General features: G+C 38.7%; 1 protein-coding gene across 3 annotated transcripts in view; it reads right to left on the bottom strand.

Moving 5' to 3' along the window:
- Nucleotides 1-27,193, bottom strand: part of SNX7 (sorting nexin 7) — a 93,402-nt gene that overhangs the window by 43,447 nt on the left and 22,762 nt on the right. The window contains exons 1-8 of one of the 3 annotated variants that reach the window (XM_042464702.1): nt 26,322-26,463; nt 24,705-24,887; nt 23,062-23,172; nt 22,525-22,689; nt 21,199-21,403; nt 20,524-20,723; nt 15,019-15,105; nt 5,648-5,800 (exon numbers count right to left, since the gene is read on the bottom strand). In XM_042464702.1, the coding sequence (XP_042320636.1) occupies nt 5,648-5,800; nt 15,019-15,105; nt 20,524-20,723; nt 21,199-21,403; nt 22,525-22,689; nt 23,062-23,172; nt 24,705-24,848 (1,065 nt within the window). In that variant the 5' untranslated portion in view covers nt 24,849-24,887; nt 26,322-26,463. Of the gene's footprint in view, nt 1-5,647; nt 5,801-15,018; nt 15,106-20,523; nt 20,724-21,198; nt 21,404-22,524; nt 22,690-23,061; nt 23,173-24,704; nt 24,888-26,321; nt 26,464-27,193 lie in introns of those variants that run through there. The other 2 variants (XM_042464699.1, XM_042464701.1) reach the window with 2 other exon arrangements.

Here is a 27,193-nt window from a genome sequence, read left to right on the forward strand (position 1 = left end):
GGGCTCAATGGGAGGAAGGCAGCTTTCTGTTTCAGCAGGGCCCTTGAGACAAAATTGAGGGCACAATTGAAACAGTACCTTGGATAGTATCTCACTGGTTTAGGGCTGAAAGAAATTGTAGCTACCATCGGCAACAGAAAAGACAGCAAGCCACATAAAGCACTGCAGCTCATTTGAAACCATTCTGCTCAGTGTAGATCAATTCACAGGTGCGCTCTGAAGAAATACTTCACATAGTGACAGCATTAATCTGGCTTAAGGAGGATAAGACCTGTTCTTACATTCTAGCTAAATGGGGCTCGACAGATTGACAGCAAAAATCCGCAGGCAATGGTACCTAAGAAAGGAGGCGAACAACTCTAAGGTCACATCTTTACCCCACTCCTAACAAAGGAGAAATGACATTTTAGAAGTACTTGTATGTCTTGATAAGGAGCTTGTGATACAAAAGAACCCAAGGCAATAAAAGTAACTGGAGACGACACAAGAGGATCACCTGGTCCCTCAGTACATCTGTTGGCTAGATATGTACTGAGCACACAAGGACACCCAAATATCAGTGCCCAGAACAAATTAAACTATTCTGCACACATTCAGTTCAACACATTAGTGGAAATGTAGTGTAGTGGTTAGAAAAGTGAGCTACAAGTTATAAACTTATTTCTTCAGTTCAAGAAAGAAATGGCCTCATCATTTTATTCATTTAATTCTTACTTTCATATATGCTGCCTTTTCTCCAATGAGATGAAAGGCACACCCCCCCTTTTTTTTTTTCTCTCTTTACCTTCACAACAACCTCATGAAGTAAGACAGGCTGAAACAGAGAAACAGTGATTGGGCTAGGATTTTCCAGCAGCATAAAGGAACTTGAATCTGGATCTCTCAAGTATGAGTTCAATATTCCAGCCACTGGATACACTGGCTTGTAAATAATTATAGGTTATTGTCTTTGCACTTAGCTGCTTATCTGAAATATGAAGATTAAAAACACTGGCCAACACTGCAAAGCTGTTATATGGTAACTGAAATATTGTATATGTGAATTAGAGACCAACAAGTCTCTTGTGGCTCTCTAAAAACTGACTTAGGTCTAATCTGCACTGTGGAAAAAATGTGGTTTGACATCACTTTAACTGCCCTGCCCCAATGCTACAGAATTCTTGAATTTGTAGTTTGCTGCGGCATCTGAACTTTCTGACAGAGAAGGCTACATATAAAAAAGGAAACCCCTATTCCTCCCCCCCAAAACAATGAATGAATTATCAAAACCCATCCTATTCCTTTCCTAGCTCATGCTCAGAGATACATACCTCCTCCTCCCTTTGATGTAGTGATGGCCATCAATTTGGACAGTGCTACACAGAAACTGAACAAACTGACAAAGAATAAGATTATCAGTAGCCACAATCCCTGAGAGAGATGCTACCACCAGTACTGAAGGCAGAATGCCTTTGTACACCAGTTTTTGAGAAGGACAAGCTGGGGATGGGGGTTGCCATTGCACTCATGCATTGCTCATGAAGAAAACAGTTGAACCTGGTATGAATAGAAAGATAGGCCAGATCAGAGCTTTGGTCTGATCTATCGTAACTCCTATGTTCTCTTCCTTTGACAACTATGACAAAGGTGTAAAAAAGTTAAAGAAAGGTGTGCTTTGCCATTCTCATCTCCATCATTCTGTTCAATTGGCAGTCACCATGTCAGGGTATGGAAAACCTTTAGAAGCCCTATCTAAGGGCTGCTGGTGATGGGAAAGCCAAGAATCTCTCCTTGGATTGAGTTTTGATAACTGAGAATAATTTCCCTTTAGATTGAGGATACTTAATGAGTCCCTCACAGTTTGCTTTCAAGATTATGCTTGGTAAACTTTGATTGTTGTTGTGTGCCTTCAAGCCTTTTGGGAGTCATGTCAACTTTATTATATGGTTTTCTGAGGGTGAGAGTGTGTGATTTGCCTAAGGTCACTCAGTGGGTTTCCATGGCTGAGTGGGTATTTGATCCCTGGTCTCCAGAGTCACAGTCCAACACTCAAACCACTATGTCATGCTAGACAATTTAAATGGGAATGGATTTGTATAAGAATAATGCTGCACTATACTAAAGCAGGATTTCCCAATGTTAATTTTGCATTATATTGCATGATGTAACTCTAAAGCAGAAATTGTAGTAAAATAATTGCACTTAGGAAGTGAAAGAGGACAAAGGCGAAGTGTACTTCAAAATTAGCCACACAATAAGTGGCTGACAAAGTGGTTGCAATTCTGAAAACTGATGAATTCTGGATGGCTTTGCCAGCATTTCAATTGTGGCTGTGAGCTAGAAATCCTGAAAACTGTTCTAGTACAGCATCAGACAACATGAAAATGGATGAGAATTCTGGGGATGTTATTCTAATAATGCAGGGAGGAGACTGAAAAGCAAACACTCAGGCTTGGGTTGCAAATCCTTCCTTTTCTCTTATAAGGGAAAGAAAAATAAAATGCCTCAAGGCCTCTCTGACAACAATCTAATATTTTTAGAGCACAACATTTGTCTGTCTAGCTTGGGGCACATATGTGATGCAAACCTCAGAAGCCACATGAGGATAGGGGGGGAAAACCAAGGAAATGTCAAGTAAGATCAAGCCTTCTGATCTCAGAAAACATTTTGATCTCAATCTACAACAGTAGACTGTCAATGACCGCATGCCCCCTTCAGACTAATTACGTAGCTCTGTTATCAAGAGTCTTTCCAGTTACAATATACTGTAATGATTGGTAAATTCAGCAAAAAGGTGCTAGAGGAAAACAATCCTAATATCAGGGGAAACTGTGGCGGTTGGTAATTTTCATGTCCATGGGTCCCCATTAATGTGCTCCATATTTTAGTCCAAACTATAGAAGCTATCCAAAATCATGAATCCTATTGAAAAAATAACTTCAGCACCTTGCATAGCTTCTTTAAAATTCAGCCTAAAACTCAGAGCAGATTCACTGCCCCAGTGATATGGAAGCTACAAACTTCCACCAGAGAAAAACGTGGAAAGGTATGAAAATTACATTTTAAAAAACACAAGTTCCTAAGATATTGTCAATCATAAAATCCAATAAGGAAAATTTTCAATAAGAAACACTGTTCAGGATGAAAATGCACTGTACAGTGTGGAAAATTATTTCATTCAAAGGATGCATTCATTCATTGTTTCAAGAAAACAAGCAAACTCTATTTGGCTTTAGGATTTCAAATTTTCAACAAACAACTATAGCAGGGTAAAGAGGTGCCAATGGAAATTCCATTAATATTTAGATTTTCACTGCCAATTAGCTGTCAATTGCTAAAAATGTTCACTGTTATTTTCTTTTTCAGTCATGATAATACACAAACTACAAGTCCAGATTCTCTCTCACACACATACACACAGAACTACAACATCCAAAATCCAAAAGATACCTTTATTTGATCAGGAGATGCAACATTTATCACACTAGTTTTTGAAGCCTACTCACTTTTCCAGCATGTAAAGCCATTTTTAAAATATATTTTTTGAGTCACAGGTCTGCATTTTCTTTGCTTGTGATGTTACAGTGAGAGAGTCTATGCAGAATAAATGTCCAGGCCTTGGCCATGAATTACCAGGAACAAAAGCAGTAAATGAAAGTACGAGTTTAGTCTCCCTTATCTGAAATGTTTGGGACCAGAAGTGCTTTGGATTTTTTAATTTTTTCAGACTTTGGGATATTTTCATCAATCCCAATCAAGATATATTGGAGATGGGAACCATGTCTAAATATGGAAGTAATTTGTTTCACATATACCTTATACATATAGCCTGAAGTTAATTTAATATATATAATATTTTAAATAATTTTCTGCAGGGGAAAAATTGTGTACAGCTGAAACTTCAGAAAGCAAAAGTGTCATTATCGCAAACAAACAGCTTTATTTAGATACCGCTTCATACTGAAGTAGCAGTGTCTAAGCGGTTTACAACTGTAAGCTAATTGCCCCCAACAATCTTGGTACTCATATTAGCCACCTCGGAAGGATGCAAGCCTGAGTCAAGCTTGAGCCCTTTTGCTGCTATTGAACTCACAACCTTATGGTTTTGAGTGAGTGGCTAGAGTACAGGCCTGAAACATACGGGCCAAATAAACTGGTTTCTGGGTGCATTTGGGATGTAGCGTTTAGATGATGGATGCCCTGCGCGTAGCCAGAAACCATGGCTTCTTTTACAAAGAACTGGACCAAAAAGGAGTGGACAAAAATGGCCCATTTTGCCAGCCTGGTTCAAAACCATGGTGGTGGCCCAGATCAAGACAACACCAGCGCAGCCCTGCCACCATTTTTTTTTTTTTTTGCCCACCTGTTTGAGGCCCATTTCAGGAAGCTGTCTTACTGATATGTCTAAAGATAAATTTAGGTGTTGTAACAGACAAACCATGTCAATTGGTGCCAAATTAGATTGTTTTACCTTGTGTTGGAAGGAATGAACCCTCAGAAAATCAAGTTCTAGTGAAATATGATATATAGTCCATCCTTTCCAGATTAAGATTCCCCTGTTCAGCAGCTTGCTGTGTTGGCAATATTGTGGTGATATCTTTTTTAGACAAACCAAAAGGCACAAAAGTCATCACATTAGCTGTCAAAGCCCATCAGAGGAGAGAATTTAAAAGAAAACTCTTAAAAGACCAAAGTGAGAATGAACAGGTCATGTGGTCTGGAATCCTATCCTACAGTGCATCTACATTGTAGAAATGATGCAGTTTGACACTACTTTAAGTGTTGTAGTTCCATCCTATGGAATCCTGGGATTTGTGGTTTTGCAAGGTTTTTAGTCTTCCCTGCTGAATTGTGCTAGTGCAAATCCCAGCATTCTGTAGGATGGAGCCACAGCAGTTAAGTGGTGTCCAACTGCATTATTTGTACAGTGCATACACACTCAAATAATTCAATGCAAGCACAGCTACCAAGCCACCACAACCCAAGCAGCTTTGAGAGAATGTGAATGTATCCTTCAACTCATTTTCTTTCTTCCTGTGCTGCAATTAACATAGAACTTTCTTGGCCAAGGAGAGAAGAACTTTTATTGGTTTGATTTCTCCATATCAGATTGCTGTCCAAGACATAGAACCACGGAGATAGAAAAACCCACAAGGGCCATCCAGTGAAACCCCCTGCCATGCAGCTACAAAGCAGCAGCAAAATCAATTAAAAAGAGATGACATCTCTACACTGAATTTGCATCTAGCTTGCACCAGAGACATTCCAATTAAACATTTTTATCCATTCATTAATGTTTGCCCCACTGATCAAATGTATCAGTCCTTTTTTACAAAGCCCTTGCAGGTAATGCTCTGCTATCTTTAAACACTAAAGCTCTCACTGATTGTAGAAAGAAAGGGGGAAAACGCTTGGACGTCTGTCCTTTGTAAAACAATACTGCCCTCTGTTGACTATGAACTCAGAAACTGTTTGGGTTTAACATATTTTAAATCCTGTATTGGAAAACAAGTAGCATTTGAACTTTTCAAGACAACATTAGTCTCTGAAGGTATTATTCCCCTTATAATAGCCCCTTATAAACAAGCTGTGCAGCAAGAGCAAACACCTGTATACAAGACACACACGCACACAGAATATTTAAAATGTTTGTAGTAGCAGATGTTACCTGTTCATAATAGTGAATATTATTTTCTGCTACATTGCTAAATGCCATCTTCATATCAAGACGCATACTCTGCTTCCATCTATCCCAGTCAGCCTGTAGAGCGTTACTGGCACACTCAACTTTGTCTTCAAGTCTTCCAATCTCTTCAGACAGCTAAGTAAAACAAACAAATATATAACTGGACTACATTAAGAGATTTATCTTAATAAGTTATCTTAGAGAAACTTACCTTATGGAAAATATATCCATTATGAACTATTGTAGTCTTTCCTACCTGGTGCCCTCCAAATATGCAAGCTAAAAGTCCCTTCATGCCCAGATAGCGTGTCAATGTTGAGAATTGCAGTTGAAAAATTTAACCTTTCCAAGAGCTCTGGTAATGGGCTACAAGATTATTTGAAGCAGCTGCAGTGAGGTGCTAATTTTGGACTATTTTATGCTTTTAATTCATGATGGGCAACAGGGAGACCACAGATATTTTCTATCCTTCTGACAGGCTTTCTGTGCCTTTAGTTGCTACATGACAGATATAAATTTGTCAAGTGAGCCATTTAAAAAAACAACTATGGGGACTTAGAAAATCTAGGTTGACCAATAAATCCTAGCAGGTGATATTTGGCCAGTCATATTCTTCCAACCTAACCTACAGAGAGTTCATGTGAGGATAAAGTAGGTAGAAGAACCATTGTAAGATCACTAAAGGAAAGACATAAAGATAGCTAACAAACAAATAATGTTAAGAAAACTCAGACTGCCAAAGTTCATTAATATTCAGCTATATTTTCAGAATTTAAGAGGCTGCAAAAGAAGGGTTAGAGTTAGTGACTTCCTTCTACAGTTTCACTTTATTTTCATGAAATGTAGCAGTTTTTCTAGATAAAGAATTGAGATAATGCAACTACACATGTATGTATGACACACATAGGCTTATGCAGGCCAGGAATACTGCAATCAACCCCATCTTCACTTTGAAATTTGAACTATTATAAGATAGGACTGGGGACAGAATTGAGGGAACTGACTCATCCTAAGATTTCTGACTATGCAAAGGCAAAGAAGTCATGCTGCAAAGAAAACAACAACAATTTACATTGGTGTCAACTTTCCATGACAGATCCTGCAAGCTAATCATTATCCAACTAAAATTCACAGACATCACAGTTTGGCAAGCCTTACTTTATAACAGTTTCCATAGTAACCACCTCTGGGCACTTATTGCAGATAGGCCACAATTACATCCTGGCACATTCTTGTTTGCTACCATTTAATTTGAACAGACATATAAAAAAAGACAGGGCTGAAATATACTTTTAACTGTTGCTAACTGTCATGAAGTGGATGGCAACCTTTGAATGAGAGACCTCCAAGTCACCCTATCATACTAACAAATAATGTTAGCTCAAGGCTTGCAGGCAACTCAGAGTTTCTTGACAGAGTTTATCCACCTGGAATGCAGTCTCTCTCTTTTCCTACTGCTTTCTACCTCACCAAGCATTATTGCCTTTTCTAGTGAGTCATGTCTTCTTATGATATGGCCAAAGTATAACAGTCTCATCTTAGTCATGTTGCCTCCTAGAGAGAGTTCAGGATTGATTTGCTCTAGGACACATTTATTGGTCTTCTTAAGACTCCTCAGTATCTATAGAATTCTTCTCCAGCATCACACTCCAAATCAGTTGGTTTTCTTCCTATCAGCTTCTTTCTCTGTCCAGCTTTCACAACCATATATGGAAATAGGAACTACAATAGCATGGATATTTCTAGCTTTAATATTCAATGATATACCTTTACACTTCAGCATCCTGTCTAGTTCCTTCATAGCTGCCTTTCCAAATCCTAGTCTTCTGATTTCTTAATTGGAGTCTCAATTCTGATTAATGACTGAGTCAAGGTATAGAAAAACCTGTGTTATTTCAATGGAGATTATCACATGGAGGAAGCAAGCATCCTCCTCCCATGATTATTCTGTTAATACCAAATGATGCCTCCATTTACAGACGGGACTAGAATGGGAGAGGCATGCAGGAGTGTGATAGTCTTCTCCCTGATCACACTATTAACAGGATTTAATGGTGATTTAATCACGGGAGGAGGGTGCTTGTCTCCTGTGTGATAAAGTCCAATGTCTTCAATGGTCCAAAATACACTGCAGAAATAATCCAATTTGAGACTGCTTTAACTGCCCTGGCTCAGTGCTAGGGAATCCTGGAAATTGTAGTTTATTGTGGCACCAGAGTTCTGACAGAGAAGGCTAAATGTCTCACAAAACTACAGCTCCCAGAATTCCCTACCATTGAGCCAGGGCAGTTAAAGCAGTCCAAACTGGATTACTTCTGGAGCGTGTTTTGGACCCTAGTCTACTTTAAAGTTATATAAATAATCTGTGGTTATTTTCTCTTCTTAATTTTCAACTGTAAACCTGCCTTTTCACTTTCCTCCTTGACTTTCTTCAGTAATTGTTCCAAGTCTTTGCTCTTTTCTATTAGTAGTATGGTGTTTTCTGTATTTCTTACATTCTTGATGTTCCTTCCTCCAATTTTTATGCTTCTTTCATCAAAGTCTAATCTTGATTTACATATGATATGTTCAGCATACAATTTAAATTGATAGGGTGTAGTCTTGCATGACTCCCTTGCCAATTGGAAACTATTTGGTTTCTCTATATTTTTTCCTTACAGTAGCCTCTTGTCCTGAGTATCAGTTACGCATTCAGACAAATAAATGTTGAAATACTCCAATTTATTTAAGAGCAATCCATAGTTTTTCATGATCTACACAATTAAAGGCTTTGCTATAATCTATAAAGCACAGGCTGGTTTTCTTTTGAAATTCCTTGGTGTGTTTCATTATCCAATGTATGTTTGCAATACGATCCCTAGTGCCTCTTCCTTTCCTGACCCCACCTTGGACATCTGGCATTTCTTGCTCCACATATGGTCAAGTTCTTTGTTGCCAAATTTTGAGCACTACTTTGCTTGCATGGGAAATTAATGCAATGGTCTTGTGGTTATTGCAATCCCTGGTGTCCTTCTTGGGAACTGGAATGTTTATTGAGCATTCACAATCTTGGGCCATTCTTTTGAAGCAGTTCTACTGGTATGCCATATGTTCTTTGTGATTTATTTCACCAAGTGCTCCAAGGGCAGCTTCCACTTCACTTTATAAAACTGTTCAAACAATTCTTCCTGGAATGACTCTATCATCCTTTCATTTCTTTTACAGAGTTCTTCAGTGTATTGTTTCCATTGTCTTTTGATTTCTACTTGGTGTACTTTCAACAGCTATGTAGAAATAGAAAATTTGGCATATGAAATTTAACTTTTCTGGGGATGAGAGATTCCATCAGTTTAGCATCGCAAGTTCTTTCTATCCCAAATTCTTCAAGAAGAAACTAAAATTCTCCCCCATTTGCACCACCAAATTCAACAGGTACAGCTATCCCCAGCATGGAGGACCATATTGTCTCTGTTTGTCATAAAAGTGATAATGCTCAAGAGCCTCTCAGGAAAAAGAAGATGCGGCAACACAGGGATCTAACTCCAGATTTTTAAAAAACAAAAAATGCCCCGGGTATGACTGGAATCAGTTTCTTCCACATTCATTAAAAAACAAACAAAGTTCTTTCCACATGGCATATGAAACATTTTTTTTACAAAATCATTTTGCAAATAATTATAAAAAGCAATCCCAGGTAGGCACAAAAACCAGAATTATTATCCCTGTGGCTACTCCCAAGCTATGGAGCTGTTTTCTAAGAAAGTATATGCTGGTCTTCTTCTTGTTGTTCTTGAAATGACAGAAAAATACCTTTCATTCAAAGGAAAGATTTGGTAACAGAATGGCTGATGAAAATTAGGCTTCTAATGGGTGGGCATGACAATGTGTTTTAAATACAATTGTGTATTAATAGTATAATTTATTTAACTGTGTTTTAACATTATAATTTGGTGTGTATTATTATAACTTGCTCCTGCTTTCCTTTTGCCAGCAGGCAAAGACATTTTTTATTAAAGCAAGCTTTTAATATGGAAACATTGTCAGGGAGGCTTTTATATGGGGTGTGTGCTTTCTATTTATTTTTTTAAGTTTTGTATTTTTGAAATTAATTATATACTGTTTTAATGAGGTGATTTTAATTGTGAATTTTTATTAAGTTTTTAACCAATTTTATCTACAAGCAGCATTGGGTCCCATGCCGGGAGAAGGCAGAATATCAAACAAACAAACATTTATATCTCTTCTTTCACCTTAGTGTGAACTACTTTGCATCTCAGCTTTGGGAAATATGTGGGGTATATATTAAATACATACATACATCAAACCCCTATTAGACTACCATACATTTTGGATGACCACAAATTTTTTCTCTGTATTGCATTTTTAGCTTATCTGTCCTGAAAACTCCAAAACAAGGTTTACACTTGAGTGGGAGAGCATGCACTATGTTATTCCAAAGGACTGAGATTAAGCCCAGAGACAATGGTTTGAGCACTGGGTTTGAGCCCTGCTTGGTCACACTCTCTCAGTCTCAGAGGATAGCAATGGCAAATCCCCTCTGAATAAACATGCCAAGAAAGCCTCATGATTTTGATTTGCCTTAGGGTTGCCGTAAGTTGGAAACAACTTGAAGACACACAACATGCGCATACACCTTCACATAAAACAGGGAAGGAATTTTTAGTGAAGCCCTGTGTAACTACTGGCACTGTGTAGACTGGGGGTGGGAGCACTGATACTCCAGATAAAGCAACTACTACAATGTCTCACCAATTCCTCTGCTGACTATGACTTCTGGGATTTGGCAGTCCAATCACATCTGGAAGGCTTCACAGCTCCCAGCCATGATATAACAGAAATTGCTATACAGGCCGATGTTGTGGCTTAACATAACACAACTTCCTAGGTTCTTACCTGAAAGAACCATTTTAATGTCATTCTCATTATATCCTTGTGATGCAAGTTAAGCCAGAATTATCTCTTCACTCCTGTGACCAAAGTAGAATTTGAACTTGGATCTTCTTCATCCAAGCCTGACACCCTACTGCCTGTAGTACGCTGCCAGGCTTCTTAGAAAAAGGTTGGTGAACCAGCAAAGGATCCTAAAAGGAAAACTTCATGCCTTGCAATACTTATGAGCTTTAGCTTGAAAGCTATTGAATTTATTCCATGACAACTCTAATCAAATCCATTTTCAGTTTTAAAGCAGATATAATGGCTACAAAAATATTCTCAGCCTCTCTTTATGCCTGTTTCTCAGGTGTCACAGCTGAATTCTCTATAGGGATGAACTGATGTCCCATTTAAAGACCATATACTGTAGCCTCTTCTCAGCACTAATGACATGTTTGTGACTCCATTTCTCTGTCAGAAATCCTCTTCATCTTATATTCATGTTCATGCCACTCAATGTCAACATCATTTTTGGATATCAATTTTCATAGAGGAGCTCAAATGGACAATTGTGTGGAGCTCATTAAGACCTACAAAAGGGCTGCCTAAGGGAGGGAAAGGCAATATTGCAAAACAGAGTCAGATTCTATTCTGCACAGCAACAAAGTAAGGAATTGCCAGCAGGACTTCACAGAGAAGGACTTCCTAGTTGTAAATGTAGATTTTCTGGATTTCTCATAGAACCTTTCAAATGCAAAGTATGTTTCAAAGCACTTCTCAAATATCCCTAAAGAAGTATTTCAGTAGCAGACTGAGCTCAGTGCTTAGAAATCTTACTTTTTTTGAACTGTGATTTTTCTAGATTACAATTCTGAGAATTTCATGGTCAGCACAGTCGTTGGCCATATTTTTTTAAAGTTTTTGTTTATTTATAAAACATAAAATTCCAACATTCATCTCACACATAATACAAAAAACAGTACATACAACCTAACTAAACATAAATTCATAATCTCAACCCTAAAACCCATACAGAAAGAAACATGTGCTTCCCTACTGCTTGCTGAACCAGCTACAGTCAGCTTACCCCAACCCACATCTTGACCCATTGGGTGGCAGCATTGGCTTAGCTCCATGCTACGTCCTGTGTTGGATGGCCCCAAATTGCAATGTGCTAAGGCTGTGAGTGATTGGTAGCACACAATATCACTGCCAGCAGTATTGGGGCATCATCAAAACTTAGCTGGCAGCCCAGAAGCCCATTGGCATGCTGATGGCCCACTGAAACCTGACCTTGTATGTATTTTGTGGCCTCAGAAAAGTTACTCTCAGCAATAGAATCCAACCTACAATATGGTAATAAAGACAAAGCTTGGATTTGTTGAGCAGTTACAGTGGCCATGCTAGCTTGGAGTTGTAGTCCAAAATACTAACTTTGCCCAGCTGTGGATAAAGAATGGCCACCAATTTTGGTGGGATGATTACTAAATATTTTGGGCACCTCAACACACTATAAAACATTAAATCAACGTTAAACATCCATGTAATTATTATACACCTCATATTTAGAGTTGCAGAGATTTGGTTTATTTTTCATAGGTCTCTTGCCTATTACATTAGTAACAACTCAGTGATGGGAGGAGGGCCCACCTGCCAGCAACACAGAACTTCTTCACTTGGCATGGCAGTGTGGCTTTTACAATGGGGTTTAGGGGGTTGGATCATCATAGTTATGTGTCCCATGCAGGCTCTTCATGGGTTTTGCACCAAAAAACATGGGTTTCTGGAAATACTATGTGTGAGTATATAAGTCTCACTGCAAAGTATTTGTCTGCTTCATACTGCTCCAGCGCTCTATTCATACTTGTGTCCTGCCAATAAGATTAAAACTCTTCTTTTCCCCTCCCAATTATTTGGGCATTTAGCACCATCAATAATCTTTCTACTTGAGACAAAATTCACAAGGTTTAGAGGTATGGGAAACACCCATGGAGAAATGTTTGTTTTAGCTAAACTATTTTGCTTTCCCAAAATTTTTAAGATGTTTTATCCCAGCAGAAACCTCTAAAATTTACCAATGGCATCTTAGTTAGAAAGATGTTTGATTTTTTGTACATTTGAAATACAAGTCCATCACTTTTTGAAACGAACTGGTGTACTGCACCAGTCAAATCATTTCCCCCCCATGATAGCAGCACAGTTTAGTGAACAGAGTGTTGAGTCTGATTGGGAAGACTTGGGTTCAAATGTCTATCAAGTTATCAAGCTCACTTTGTATCCTTGTCAATAGCCAGTCAACAGTTGCAGAGTCTTGTGGCAGGGATGTTAACTAACTCACAGTTTTGTGGGTCTAGATTTCAGTTGTAGCATAAGAGCAAAGCTCCTTTTTAGTCAAGGAAGCCCAATGTTGGCACATATATTTGGGCCCCATGATTTAGTTCAATTTAACAAAGCTTTTGCTGCTTTTTAGGGCCTTCTGAGCACACACTAGGCTTCACACCTCCTTCATCTTCAAGGCAAGGATATGGTGAGGGAGGAGGAAAGTGGCTCAGCCCTTAAAACTGTAGTGTTGTTCTCCATTCTGGATGGGGCAGCACCTCAGGTCGAGGGGTTGGGTCATCCTGGGACTGGGTTGGGGAACTTTTAAACTGGTATGGTTGTGACTGGAGGGAATATTTTATTGTTTTTAAATGACAAAATTGTTCTTTCATGTAAAAATGAGTGATGTTTTATTAAATGCCAAGTCTTCACACTTCCTTCAAAAACCTGTAAGAAACCCGTATTTATGTTTTGATAATATTTAAGTATAATACTAAAATGTAATTCATTGATGAGGAACCTAGCTAGTATTTGTTTGCTCCTAAAATCCAAGAAGCTATGGAAGACTTGTGAAAGAAGTTGAATGAATATGAAGTTATAAATGAATATTCTCTGTAACCTTTAACATAATGACTTTTCTTCATAATGACTTGGCTTTTTTTCCCTCTTTGCAATCTGATAATTTCTCTTTAAGATAACGTTAAGGGGCCACTAAAAGAGTAAAGGTGTATCCACACTGCAGTTGTTTGACACCACTTTAACTGCTGTGACTCTATCCTACAGAATCTTGGGATTTGTAATTTGGTGAGGCACCAGAGCTCTACATATCCCAGAATTCCACAGGATGCGGTCATGACAGTTAAAGTGGTGTCAAACTGCTTTATTTCTGCAGTGTAGAAGAGCTGTCAAAGACAAAGAAAAAACATGACTGCAATTTTATATCTATTTAATGAGAAGTGAACTCCATTAAGTGCAATAGGCCTAATTCCAGGTAAGTAACACAAGGCTGCAGCTTATTTCAGTTTTGCAGAGGACTCTTTTAATTTTACATCAGCAGTTCCTATCTTTGGAGTCAGCGGAGCACATAAATGTAAAAACTTTAAAACTAAAATTAAGCAGATTACAATTTTTAGATCAGGAGTGGAACAGCTGCACTCACATTTCAGAGAAATTACATACCCAGGCCCAAGGAAACAGCAGTGCTGCAGTTTGCATAATGGTTTGAAGCTGTACTTCTAATTTGCATTCAACTGTAGTTCTTAAAAATATAACTGACACAGAAATGTCATCGTTTCCCCCCCTTATTTTTCTATTATATGGGAATGGAGTAGACACTAGTGTACTAAATACCAGTTGGTAAGGTTTGGCTCCTTTACTGGTGTCAGAATTCAAACCCAGAGCAGAGCCTTTGCTTGCAACTTGACAGATATATGGTGAGAACTCAGATGGATCACTGACCCTCAAGATCTTGTCAAAGAAGAAACCTAGAAACAAAGTTCTTGAACAGAAATAGGCCAGGACAGCTCATGCAAAAATGCCTGACCTCTATAAAGGTATCCATGCCAGAAACATGGGAACTATACTTGCTTCATTTCCTATCCCTGATTCAGCCTAGTGCTGCTCCCATAACTTTACCTCCTTAATTTATAACCCATTTGGACCCCTTTTTATAATCATACACAAGTGTGCCTTTGACATGCAATGGTTACAATAATATGTGTGTATAAGTCTGATGGAGAGGCTAAGTGTTCATTTCCTGAACAATATGATGGTGACAAATAGCCCAAATACAGTTGGTCTTCTATATCCACGGATTCTGCATCCATGGATCAACCATCCACAGCTTGAAAATACTCCCCCCAACAAAACAAAACAAGACAAAATCAAAAAAGCAAGCCTTGATTTTATACTAGGGGCACCATTTTATATAATGGGACTTGAGTAAAAAAAATACTTGGACAGATGGACAAATACCCTGAGTTAGTATATGACAGCCTCTTGTGTTATAGGAAGTCAAAGCACATACTCAAGTCCTGGCCTATATATTCTGTCATCTATCTTCATGAGCCACCTTATGTAACAATGTTTTGTGATGTGGTGGAATCTACTGTTCAATTACAGCAACAAATTCCCCATTACATTTTGCAATCATGTCTGCTTACCAGATCATTTTCTCTCTTTTTATTATATAAGGCATCAATTTTGGCATCCAGGTCAGCTTGGATTTGGTCTCTTCTTTTTAAGACTCCCTGAAATGTAAAACAGTACAGATAAAAGTATCTATTACATGTCAAAAATAGTCTGCAGATAAGTAATTCTGAGTAAGCAAGCTCCCTTTGAGGGAAAGTGAACAGACATAACCTCTCCCCCACAACTTCTCATATAACACTAAAAATTGATGCATGTAGGGGCTAGTTCTATCTGTCATTCTATATGTCATTTTCCTCTTCCTTGACAGGAAGAGCTAAAACTCTATCATGCTATACTGGCAAAAGTATGTTTGAATGAGAAAAACACACACCCTAAACTGTTATGCTATTTCAGTCCTTTGGAAAAGAGGATTTATTAAATAAGTGTTACTTCCCATGCCCCATTATGAGAGCACACAGCCAGGTGAAGTATTGGTAGCTGTCAAAGGAACAGAATGGAAAAAACATGGCACCTGAGACTGTCACATAATGAAAGGATGAATGTAGGGGTGCATGTAAAGATTAATTAAACGTAGCCTAATTGTATGACTGATGAGGAATTTAGAGATCTAACAAATGCAATAACATTTTTAAGTCAAGAGACAGGAAACCTGTGTGGCCTTCCTGAAGTTACTAGATTACAACCCTCATTAAGCCCAGGGGAGGCTAATGATATTTTGAGCCCAACATCTAGGTGAGACTGAGGTTTTCCACACTTAATGTAGTCTCTCAGTACGCGGAAAAATGGATGCAAGATACAGGAAAAGAGATTCCACCTAAACATTAGGAGGAATTTCCTGACAGTAAGGGCTGTTCGACAGTGGAACACACTCCCTTGGAGTGCAGTGGAGTCTCCCTCCTTGGAGGTCTTTAAACAGAGGGTGGATGGCCATCTGTCAGGGATGCTTTCATTGAGAGTACCTGCATGGCAGGGGATTGGACTGGATGCCCCTTATGGTCTCTTCCAACTCTACAATTCTATGATTCTCTCTTCACTTTCACCTAATTCATTGCTCAAGATAACAAAAGCTATCTCTCCCTCTGTATAGTATAGTATAAGGGATGCAGTGGCTTAGTGGTTAAGACGACAGTTCTGATCATCAGAAGATCGGAAGATTGGCAGTGCTGCATGATGGGGTGAGCTCCTGTCACTAGTCCCAGCTTCTGCCAACATAGCAGTTTGAAAGCATGCAAATGCAAGTAGATAGATAGGTACCACTTCTCAGTGGGAAGGTAACAGTGTTCGGTGCAGTCATGCTGGCCACATGACCACCAGAGCAGCCCTCGGACAATGCTGGCTCTTTGGGTTACAAAGTTACAACTAGACATTCATGTCATGGGACTACCTTTACCTTTTTATAGTAAAGATTAGTATAGCTATACTAAAATAATAATTGACAATATGTACATCATTTGTGGATTTAATTTTGCTCATCTTAAGGCATGGTTTGGTCACCTCATCTCCATACCCACTAGTTTTGCATTTCAGTTGCTATTCTTAAACACACTCTGCTTATATAAGTCTGTCTCTGGACAATTCACTTCATGCATCTGAGGAAGTAGACTCAAGTCAAGGAAAGCTCACACTACATATGTCTCTGTTTCAGTTTGTTTCAATGGTGTCACAAGTTCCCTTTGTATATTGATATTCCAGATTAACATGGCTATGTCTTTATTTTATAGTGCAAAAAATGCTACTCAGCAACAAATCAATTAACGTAAGTTCAACCAAAACAACTTACTTTAAAAGAACAATTATTATTTAAGCCAGTGGCTATAACATCTGAACTGCATTGAACTACTTAATTTTCTGATTGAGTCCTATATTGGTGTAGTCCTACACATTAATGCAAAAAAAGCAAAACAAACAAACAAAAAAAAAAACAACAACAACAGTTTGTTTTTAAACTGTTTTCCCCCCAATCCTGTCTTGAGCTGATTTTTACCTTGTCCACTTTCCAAAGTGACTATTATTGTAATTTCTCCTGCAAAACTGCTTATATTTATCAATGCAAACTTAGAAAATCAAGTCCAGTATGTTCATCATGGTCACAATGATTTTTCTGTTTGCCAGTAATTGTGTCCCATGTTATTCCAATCAAGTAGAAGGAAGAGAGACCCAGCCTAACCTCTGATGCTCACATGGCTCTTTCTACATGAACTAGCTTCTTCTGACTCTGCTTCTTATGTTCTTACATTATGACATTAGTGTGGGATAGAGTAATGAAGGAGCGGTACCCTCATAATTTCAGCAACATAAATATCAGATTCAGATGACTTCCAAGCACAGTAAATACCAACATTCACCACTAGAGGGAGGCGTTGCAAGCATTCTGAAATAGTGCTGAGGTAACATTTCAAAGGGGTAGCTGTGTTGGCCATATAGCAAAGTTCAATAACATCCATAATCCAGAAAACTGTGATAATTTTAATTGGCCAGCCAAAATAAACAAAATGCACAAGGTAAGCTTTCAATGCTCCACTCTCTTCTTCATCAGGCAAAGGCATTAAGAATCATACAGCAGGAAGGAACTTGCAAAACCATCTCTGAGTATTCATTGCAATTCATGGGGTTGCCATAAGTCGACAGGCAACTTGAAGGCATGCAGACACATACACAATCATTTGGGTGGCAACTTTATTATGGCAAACGAAGGCCTATGACAAACATCTTTTTTTCCTTTTCCCTGTATGATTTTAACACCTTTTTCTGATAAAGATGCCAGCAGAGCTTCAAAAGTTTGCAACATGTATAAAGTGCATTTTGGTTTTCCCTATAAAGGTACCACTGTTTTGTAGATTTTGGATGTTATTGTACTTTGCTACGAGGCCAACACAACTACCCCTGGATATATTGCTGGTAAAAGTAGTACAGTTTCTCCTCCCACACATGTAAAGATTTAAAATGAAATCTAAGTCCAAAGATCAGAAGTGCCAATCTTTTGGATGTGCATTGGGGTGGACAATTTCAGGAACCAATTTTGTCCCAATGGGATCCTCTCCAAATCATAGGCCTGCTGAAAATGTGTGTGTGTGTGTGTGTGTGTGTGTGTGTGTGTGTGTGTGTGTAGAAGGTGAAAACACGTATATCTATATTTTAAAAATGTTAAACCCTATGCTTTGCCTTAAAAGAGGGAATACTTCCAGGAGTTGTGATTGTATCTATTTTAAATATTTTTCTTCCTGGCAGTAGCAGTGGGAAGTTGGAGACTAAAAAACTGATGGTGATGGTGGGAATGCAGCTTGCACACTGCTCACCCCAATGTAGATGCATTTTCCTTTTACATGTATAGTGCTATGATTCCTCTTCCACTGTCATGGCAATATCCTATCAAAATGCTAGGATTTACAGCTCAGGGAGGAGTATTTAGAAATCTCAGCCAGAGCATTTTAGTGCCTCACTAAACTACAATCCCCAGGATTCCACAGACTGAAGCCATGACAGTTAAGGTGGAATCATATTCTATAACTCACACTACACAGTTAGCGTGTAGTGTGAAAGGGCCCTCAATGTACAGATATCATACCATATATCGGAGTAGGTTAATTGGTCACATATTAGCCATGTTTTATGTTGTGGTGTTTTTAATTTAATTTTTAAATTTTATATTGTTAACCGAGATTTTATTTTTCATTTTCAATTAATATTAGCTACTCTGAGTGCCCTTCTAGCATAAATATGCAATGTATGTTTGAAATTCCCCTGTTACAACTGTTTTAAAATTGCATTTCAGGATTGCTTTTAGACTGTTTTAAAAGTGTGTAAAGAGTTTCTTAACGTGTTTTAATATGCATTGTTTTAATTGCTTGTCTTTGTCCATCACTTTTGGTGCCTTTGTGGGCTGGGAGGCCACAAAAATACTGTAAATAAACAAATACCACATGTAGACAGACAAACTAACAAATAATTAAATCTCTCTGAAGCAATTTCCTGAAATGGCACCTATTGTACTCACATTTTGGTTTTGACAGCTGCAAAACCAGTTTGGTCACATGCATTATCACAGGGAGCAGTTGTACTATCAAATTCTCCCCTCCAATCTAAAAATACTTTCTCATTTTAATTCTGCTCATTCAAAGACGAAGTTAGTTTGAAACACAAAAGCATGCTGGGTGAGATTCAGAATAAACTGGCACATCAGAGCTCTCTTCTTGCCGATGGGATTTAGGTGTGTCATGTTCATTTTGAGTTACACCAACTATGTGGGTGTTAAAGTTCATAATATGAGGTAATAGGGGAGTTTCCTTCCAGGGTGTCAACCACGACAACAGAAAATAGGTTCAAAATGCAGTGCAGAAATAATCCAGTTTGGGACCGCTTTAACTGCCCTAGCTCAGTGTTAGGGGATTCTGGGAACTATAGTTTTGTGAGACACTTAGCCTTCTCTATCAGAGAGCTCTGGTGCCACAATAAACTACAATTCCCAGGATTCCTTAGCACTGAGCCAGGGTAGTTAAAGCAGTGTCAAGCAGGATTATTTCTGCATTGTGTTTTGGACCATAGTATCCTTCCATTAAAAGGAAAGACTTTGCTCACAGGAGACTTTGTGATAGTGAAAACATGAAGTTGGGTATATTCATAGGATCATAAAGTTGGAAGAAATCTCAAATTCAATCCCCTACCATGCAGGAATACTGATTATTGGTTACTCATGCAGTCTGCATGAGTAACTTTATAAGCTCAGTACCATTCAGTAGTAATCTACTGATTTTGAAGCTTCATATGCTGGTTTATCCTGGCAGGAAAACCCGACATGTTATGGATTTGAACTTAAACCCTAGGTACACGATCACATTTGAAACAATCACATGCATGCTGCTTTAGGCTGCCTGTACAAAATGTTGGGGGGGGGGTATGAACAAATGTACCCTATGTACACAAAGACAATCAACTTGCTAGTTGACTTTGGGTGAGTCACTCTCAGCCTGGCCTCCCGCACAAGATTGCTGTGAGGATAAAGCACAGAGGAGATGAGCCATATACCCCATCTTTAACTCAATGGAGTCAGAATATTCATGAAATTAATAAATATATCCAATGTATCAATAAAGTCCCACAGAGCTTTAATGCCAGAAAAACTATAACTAACATGTAATTCTCAAACTAAGTAACTCCCTACCCATGATTCTTTGTGCCATTTTGCAATTCCCTCATCTGCCCTTGAGATAGCAGTCATTAAAGCAGGTACATTATTAGTCCTACTGTGGATGAGAGAAGGCAGAAGTACTCTCGGCTGCAAACAATTAGTACACTGGACTTCCACTGACAAACATATCACACAGAAAAGAAAACACTGAAAAGAAAACTCCACAGTATTCTTACACTGGAGTAAATTTTCCCTCTCTTTAAGTACTGCATTAGACCAGAAAATGCACTGGTTACATATTATGCAATGAACATCTGCAGCAATGTATCAGATTGTGTTTTTGAGCACTCTAGTTTATAGTCTAAGTTATGCAATACCCGTTCCAGCTTACCATTAATATTTCACTGTAAAGCAAATATTCTTGTAGAGCAGGAAAAAGGATTTCACAAAGTGCAGCCATCCGTTTCTCTGTAGCCTTGCAACACTGGTCAATGCAGCTAGCCAACCCTTTCAGTATGTCTACCAGGTCTTCTTCAGAGGCTGACCAAAGCGTGTGTATTGGGCCATATTCTTTCATTTCATACAAATAGTCTTGAAAAGTTGGAGGCAAAACAAAATATATTAAGGATTTACATTCACATCAATTTCCAAAACAATCAATACTAAATCCAAATGCATTTCCAACTACAGTAAGTTTGGATCAATTGAAAATACACAAGTGGTGTCTTATCAAATTCCCATTGATTCACTGCATTTACTCTGGGACTAGCAACTGGATTTAGGCCTAACATGTACAGTTCAAGGAATCAAAACTGGCCAAGACAGGAAGGGATTCTGGCTCCCCTTCTTTTTCCTCCATAGTATCATTATTATTGTTGCTGTTGTTGTCTAAGCACTTACAGTAAGAAATTATGCTTCAAACAGTGGCAGGCTGTTAATAAAAGCACATTGCATAAAAATAAAGAAAAGGATTGCATCAATTAGAAATATAATTGCATACAACCTACATATAACTAAGTATAACCCATAATATGGTAGTCAAGCCTGCCTCTTCTGTTGCACCAACCTTTTTCTTCTTTGTAAACTCGGTGGGAGATTTTGTCCAAGAGACTGATCTTCTGACTAAAAACGTCCACGTATTCAATCATTTCCGTAAATACCTCTGGACGGTTTTTCACAGCTCCTCCCCTCATGGAGGAGGCCACTGCTTTGACAGTTTGCCCCATTCTGCTGAACAAGCCAGGGCCCTGCTTCTTGTGAGATGAAAGTTCCTGAAAATTTAAGGGAGGAATTCTTAACACTGACATAGGAATGCACATCAATTAATTCCTAAATGGATTTCATGAAGGTAGAAATAAGGCAGAAATATTTTGCTTATGAAATGAACAGGATTTGTCTATTCAAGCGGGGGCTAATACTGCATTTAGCCCAGAATCTCTGTAAGTAAACATGCATTCTTTCGGGTTCAAAGACATTTCTACAACAGAAGTAGATTTAGGACTTTTAGGTGTGTCACTCATGTCATGCCCCAGTTAGGCTTTATGGAAACTGAAATTACTTTATTGGCAATCTCTAGGATTCTGTATCTATTGTCTGAAGGGCCCTTAAAAACAAAAAGGAAGATGTGGCTTTCCTAAATACCAGCTTGGTTTGAATGCAATACTAAATCATGGTTTGGATGATGATGCTGAGCCACACTGAGCTTTGAACTCACACAATCCCTACTTGATCCTCTTTTGCTGGCACTGTAAAGAGACTGGAAGTTCCTGCTTCTGTTTTAATTTAACTGGAAGTTTAGTACAGTATTACATCTCAACCCTGAACTGTGACTGCAGTTTAGCATTATATGTAAATGCAGCCAAAGTTTTCCATTGGGATGGTATCCGGAAACAAAGAGCAGATCTTGTGAACTGCACTGTTAATGCAGAAACGACAAGTTCTCATACCTACTTGAACAAATGATCTTCCTGACCACTTTTCTCCTATTCTGAAATCTTGTTTGGCATACTAGTCAGAATGGAGGGTTAAGAGTTTGTAAATCCAGATACATGTTCTCATTGAGCCATGAAAGTCACTGGGCTGAACTTGGCTCAGTCCCTCACCCTCATAACCTCAATCTGTCATGGTTATTATGAGGATAAAGTATGGAAGAGGAGGGCCATAAATGCATTGTTGAGCTTATTGGGTGAAAGGCAAGATATGTGAAAGAAAATGTGGAAAGCAAGAGGAAATGAACTATCCTGAAGCCAGTTTCCCGTCTCAGTCCTCACAGAAGATTATAGTTAAAGGACCTATTCAAAGCTAGCTGGATACTTGTTTAAGCCCAACATGTCAAATGCTGCTTTACAACTATATCAACATTTTAATTTTTTTTTATAAAAAGCTTCTTTACCCAGGCTTGTGCCGTGAGAAATATTTTAAAGTCCTCATTAAATGTTAAAGTGGGATGATCAGCAATCCGGTTTAAAAATTTATGTAGAGCTTTCTTTCTCGTCTCGATGAATTTGTCATTAAATCGCTCCACAACTCCTTTCATTATGAATTTTTCAGGCAATGGCTAAGGGAAAAATAAATAAATACAAGGAGGAAGATACATGAATAAACAGCACAATAGAATGTATTCTTAAAACACTAGCTCCAAAAATACAGTCCTTAGACAAAACAATGCCTCAAAATAACATGGACAGCAGCTGTTTCATTATTAAAATAAATACAGTGAGAGGATATACTCAAGGAAAGAAATATTGTTCTGGATCACTTAAAAGTCCAACAATGTCCATGTTTATAATTTTGAATATCATTTCCTTCATCTGATTATAAGGGCAGGGGTTAATATTTGAACCAAGACTAAAAAGGAACATGAATGAAGAGGTATACCTCTTTCAAGTTACAAAGTTTCCATTCAAACCTAGATAGATATTGGACCTACAGGAATAATGAGTGTTGGATGTGCTTCTTCAAGTCTTCCCTTTAACCAAAGAAAATCTTGATATCGTCGTCTAACTTCGTACTCACTGGAGTCAAATTCACCTCGGGTTGTCTGAAAATCATATAGACGACAAAGCTAGATGAGACACATATCAAAACCTTTTACGACAACTGGGGGAAAAGAACAAACAATTGATGATACACTCATGCACACATACTCCACACTTGCAAACTGATTACTCACACGCACTCTTTCCTCATGATCTAACCATGAATATTTCATTTAGAATTCCTGCATGGCAAGGGGTTGGACTGGATGGCCCTTGTGGTCTCTTCCAACTCTACAGTTCTATGATTCTATATTTATTCATTCAAATATTAACATCCTGCTCTATCCCTGATGGTCTAAGGCTGGCATACTATAAAGTCAATTTAAGACAATACAGAAAAGTACGGTAATAGTAATTTAGAATTGTAAAAATATATAAACTCATTTGTCACTTAAAGCCAGATAATTTAAAACCAATTTATACAATTTAAAAATAAAGCCAATATAACACATATGTGAGCCAGTGTGGTATAGTGCTTCAGCTGCTGGATTAGGACACTGAAAAACTCGGGTTCAAATCCCCATGGAAAACGTCTGGGTGGCAAGTCACATTGTCTCATATTCTGAGAGAAATTGTGCCAAGAATACCCCATGATAGGTTCTCCTTAAGGGCACCATGAGTCAGAAATGATTTGAAGGCACACAACAACAATAAGTAACAAAACATTATGTTTTGGTTTGTGGTCAATTTCCTGTTGGACTCCAGCACACAATCTCTCTTCTACATCTGGCTCTGTAGCTGGGCCTAAGTTGGACCTTAGGGTCAAGTGAGAAATGGCATAAAGATACCAACAACACATGTGCAAATTGATAGAATCAATTGGGTCCCCAAAGACTTAAGAAAAAGCAATGATTTCATTTGGTGTTGGAATGATACTGGGGGAATTGAGCCTCTGAGGGAAGGATATTACAAAACAGGGATGTTACACCAGAGAAAACTCTTGTCGATGTAATCCCACAATGTATAGCCCCCATTTGGTTGAACACCGAGAAGGCCCACTCAAACAGACCTCAATTCTCAGATAGGCATGCATATATATATACGAGGTGCTCCTTTTTCTGACAACTTTTTCTTCAGACCCTTAAAGAACATATTGCATAGAGGCTCCTGTGAAAGGAGCATAAGCTCCATTAGGTAAGCAGGGTTAATTGTATGCTTCTCTGGATCTGTCTTTACTACCATGTAGCAATATCTCTGTTGTTGTTGTGTGCCTTCAAGTGGTTTTTGATTTATGGTGACCCTAAAGGCAGACCTAACAAGATTTGTTCAGAGAAGTCTTGCCGTTGCCTTTCCCTGAAGCTGAGAGCACCTGACTTGCCAAGGTCATCCAGTGTCTTTCATGGCCAACCAGGTAATTGAAACCTAGTCTCCAGAGTCACAGTCTGTTTAATATCTCATTGTGCAAAAAAATAAAAAATAAATCACTATACTAATCTGTATGTCTGTATAAACCATGGCCTGACACCTGCAAGAAGAGGACCAGCCCCAAAGTTTACATATCTGAAGCAGCCCTTTGAAGTAACCAAATGCTAACCTTTGTCACCACCCTGTATGTGATGAATGTCTCAATGGTAGTGATGTGGCTTTCTGGATCATCAACTGTAATGAAAAGGTCCTTTGATTCTGGTTCATCTTCAAATTTATATTGGTTTATCATAGAAGATGGAGAGGTTGGCATCAAAGGACTGAATGAATTTACTTCCGTTAGGGATGCATCCTGTGGATAAACAAGACATTTGAAAGATTTGTCACTTGTGCCAAGAGAAATAGCTTACTGCCCTAAGAGTGAGTTATGACTGCTAAAATACACAACTGATGAACTATAGCATACAACCAAGTCTTTTCTTAGGACCCACAGGTACATATTGTATTTCTGAGACTCTCAACCCTAAATGAAACTATACGTAGAGTGATCTTGTAGCACCTTTGAGACTAACTGAAAGAAAGAAATAGGAAGCATGAGCTTTCATATACTTCAGCCTACTTCCGCAGATGTATTACAAAAGTTCATGCTGCCAATTTTTTTTCTTTTGGTTAGTCTCAAAGGTGCTACAAGATCTCTCTATGTACTGATTGTACTGACTAACACGGCTATATCTTTGAATGCTACCACTAAATGAAATTATGTTTCCAGATCTCAAAGCAAAACAGTGGCATCAACATTTACCATCAAAGAGGTGTGTGTGTGTGTGTGTGTGTGTGCATGTACAGTTGGACCTCCACATTCACAGGGATTAGGGGCACAAGACTCCCAAGAAAGTGGAAAACCTGCAAATAACTCTAGCCCCCCATTTTAAAACATCTATATTTAACACACATAACAGCATAATCTGCAAATTCAATCCACCATCAATGTCTTTGAGGAGGTGAAGATCCTTTGTAAGGCAGAAATGGGTGGCTGGTGGGATTTGCCACCTCCTCCATTGCTGCCAATTTTAATAGGGACTTACAAGCCTTGTTTGCAGAATCTCAGTCTGGCAAGGTTCCTATTAAAAATGGCATAGGGCAGCAGCAGAGATGGCAGTAAATAATCCATGAATAATCAAATCCATAAAAGTCAAATCCACAAATATGGAGGGCTAACTAGACACACAAACACAATGGGGCAGACCAGAAATATTACAAGAAAGAACGAGCTTTATGTTATTGCCTTTCTTTCCTCTGAAGCAAAGAACGCTGCCAGCAACCCCATATATCTACACTTGTCCCTCCACATTCGCTGGGGTTAGGGGCACAGGACCCCCGTGAATGTGGAAAAACTGCAAATAACAAAAACACTATGTTTTTATCTGAGAGAACACCTTTCTAGGAATCTGTAGGTCCTCCAGTACAACTCTGTGGTCAATATCTGACACACACTGATCACAGAACTGTGGTGGAGGAGCTACAAATGCCTAGTAGAGTGTTTCCTCTAGGAATCTCTAGGTCCTTTGGTGTGACTTTTGGTTACAGTTGCCCATAGAGTTGCACTGAAGGACCTAAAGATTCCTAGAGAGAATATATTAATAAAATCCATCAATAATCAAATCCGCAGAAGTCAAAGCCTCAAATGTGGAGGGATGAGTGTACCATATATATTTCTACCTGTATATGTTATTGTGGCTCTTGAAGGGCATCTTGCAAAAAAGAGAGAAATAAAGTATTGACTCACTTCTCAAGCACCAACTGTTTGATACCTAGCTAGACTTTATACTTCCAGACTTCTTTAAGACACTTCCCTAGCCTTCCTCCCCTGCTGGCACATTAGTCCCAACCAGCTGTTCTTTTATTGCCAGGCAATAGCTAGCTCCACAATGGCTATCTCCTTGAAAACCAGCCACTCAGTTATCACTGAAACAGAAAAGAAGGGGAGAAAAAAGACATATCAATCACCCAAGAAGCCACAATTGCCTTTATTTTCTTGAAAATGGCCTTGGAATCTAGGCCTACTGCTTCGCTCTCCCTTGACCCCTAAAGGGCACACATCTCTGCTTTTGACTTCTTTTCAAGCACATAGAGCCCCTTTGTAGATAAAAAGAATATGATTTGCAAGGGAAAGCACATTGCTTGTGATTAGGGTTGCCATAATTCTGGACCTCCAAACTGGGACAAATGTAGGACAAAAGTAGGACAAAATTTTCAAATGTAGGACACGTTTTTTTAAAATGGAGGACACGCAAAAAGTTGATGATTTTTAAAAAAAAACCCCTCCCCAATTCCAAACAGCATATTTGGGCATTGAAGAGGAGGAAGAGTGGAAAAGGCAGAGGAGGAGGAAGAGGAGAAGAAGAAGAGGAGGAGGAAGAAGGGGAGGAAGAGGAGGAGGAGAAGAAGAAGAAGAGATGGAGAAGAAGAGGAGAAGAAAGAAGATGAAGAAGAGGAGGAAAAGGAGGAGAAGAAGAAGAGATGGAGAAGAAGAGGAGGAGGAAGAAGATGAAGAAGAGGAGGAAAAGGAGGAAGAAGGAAGAGGAAGAAGGGGAGGAGGAGAAGAAGAGATGGAGAAGAAGAGGAGGAGAAAGAAGATGAAGAAGAGGAGGAAAGGGA

The sequence above is a fragment of the Sceloporus undulatus genome, chromosome 4 (assembly GCF_019175285.1).
Source record: "Sceloporus undulatus isolate JIND9_A2432 ecotype Alabama chromosome 4, SceUnd_v1.1, whole genome shotgun sequence".
NCBI classification, from domain to species: Eukaryota; Metazoa; Chordata; class Lepidosauria; order Squamata; family Phrynosomatidae; genus Sceloporus; species Sceloporus undulatus.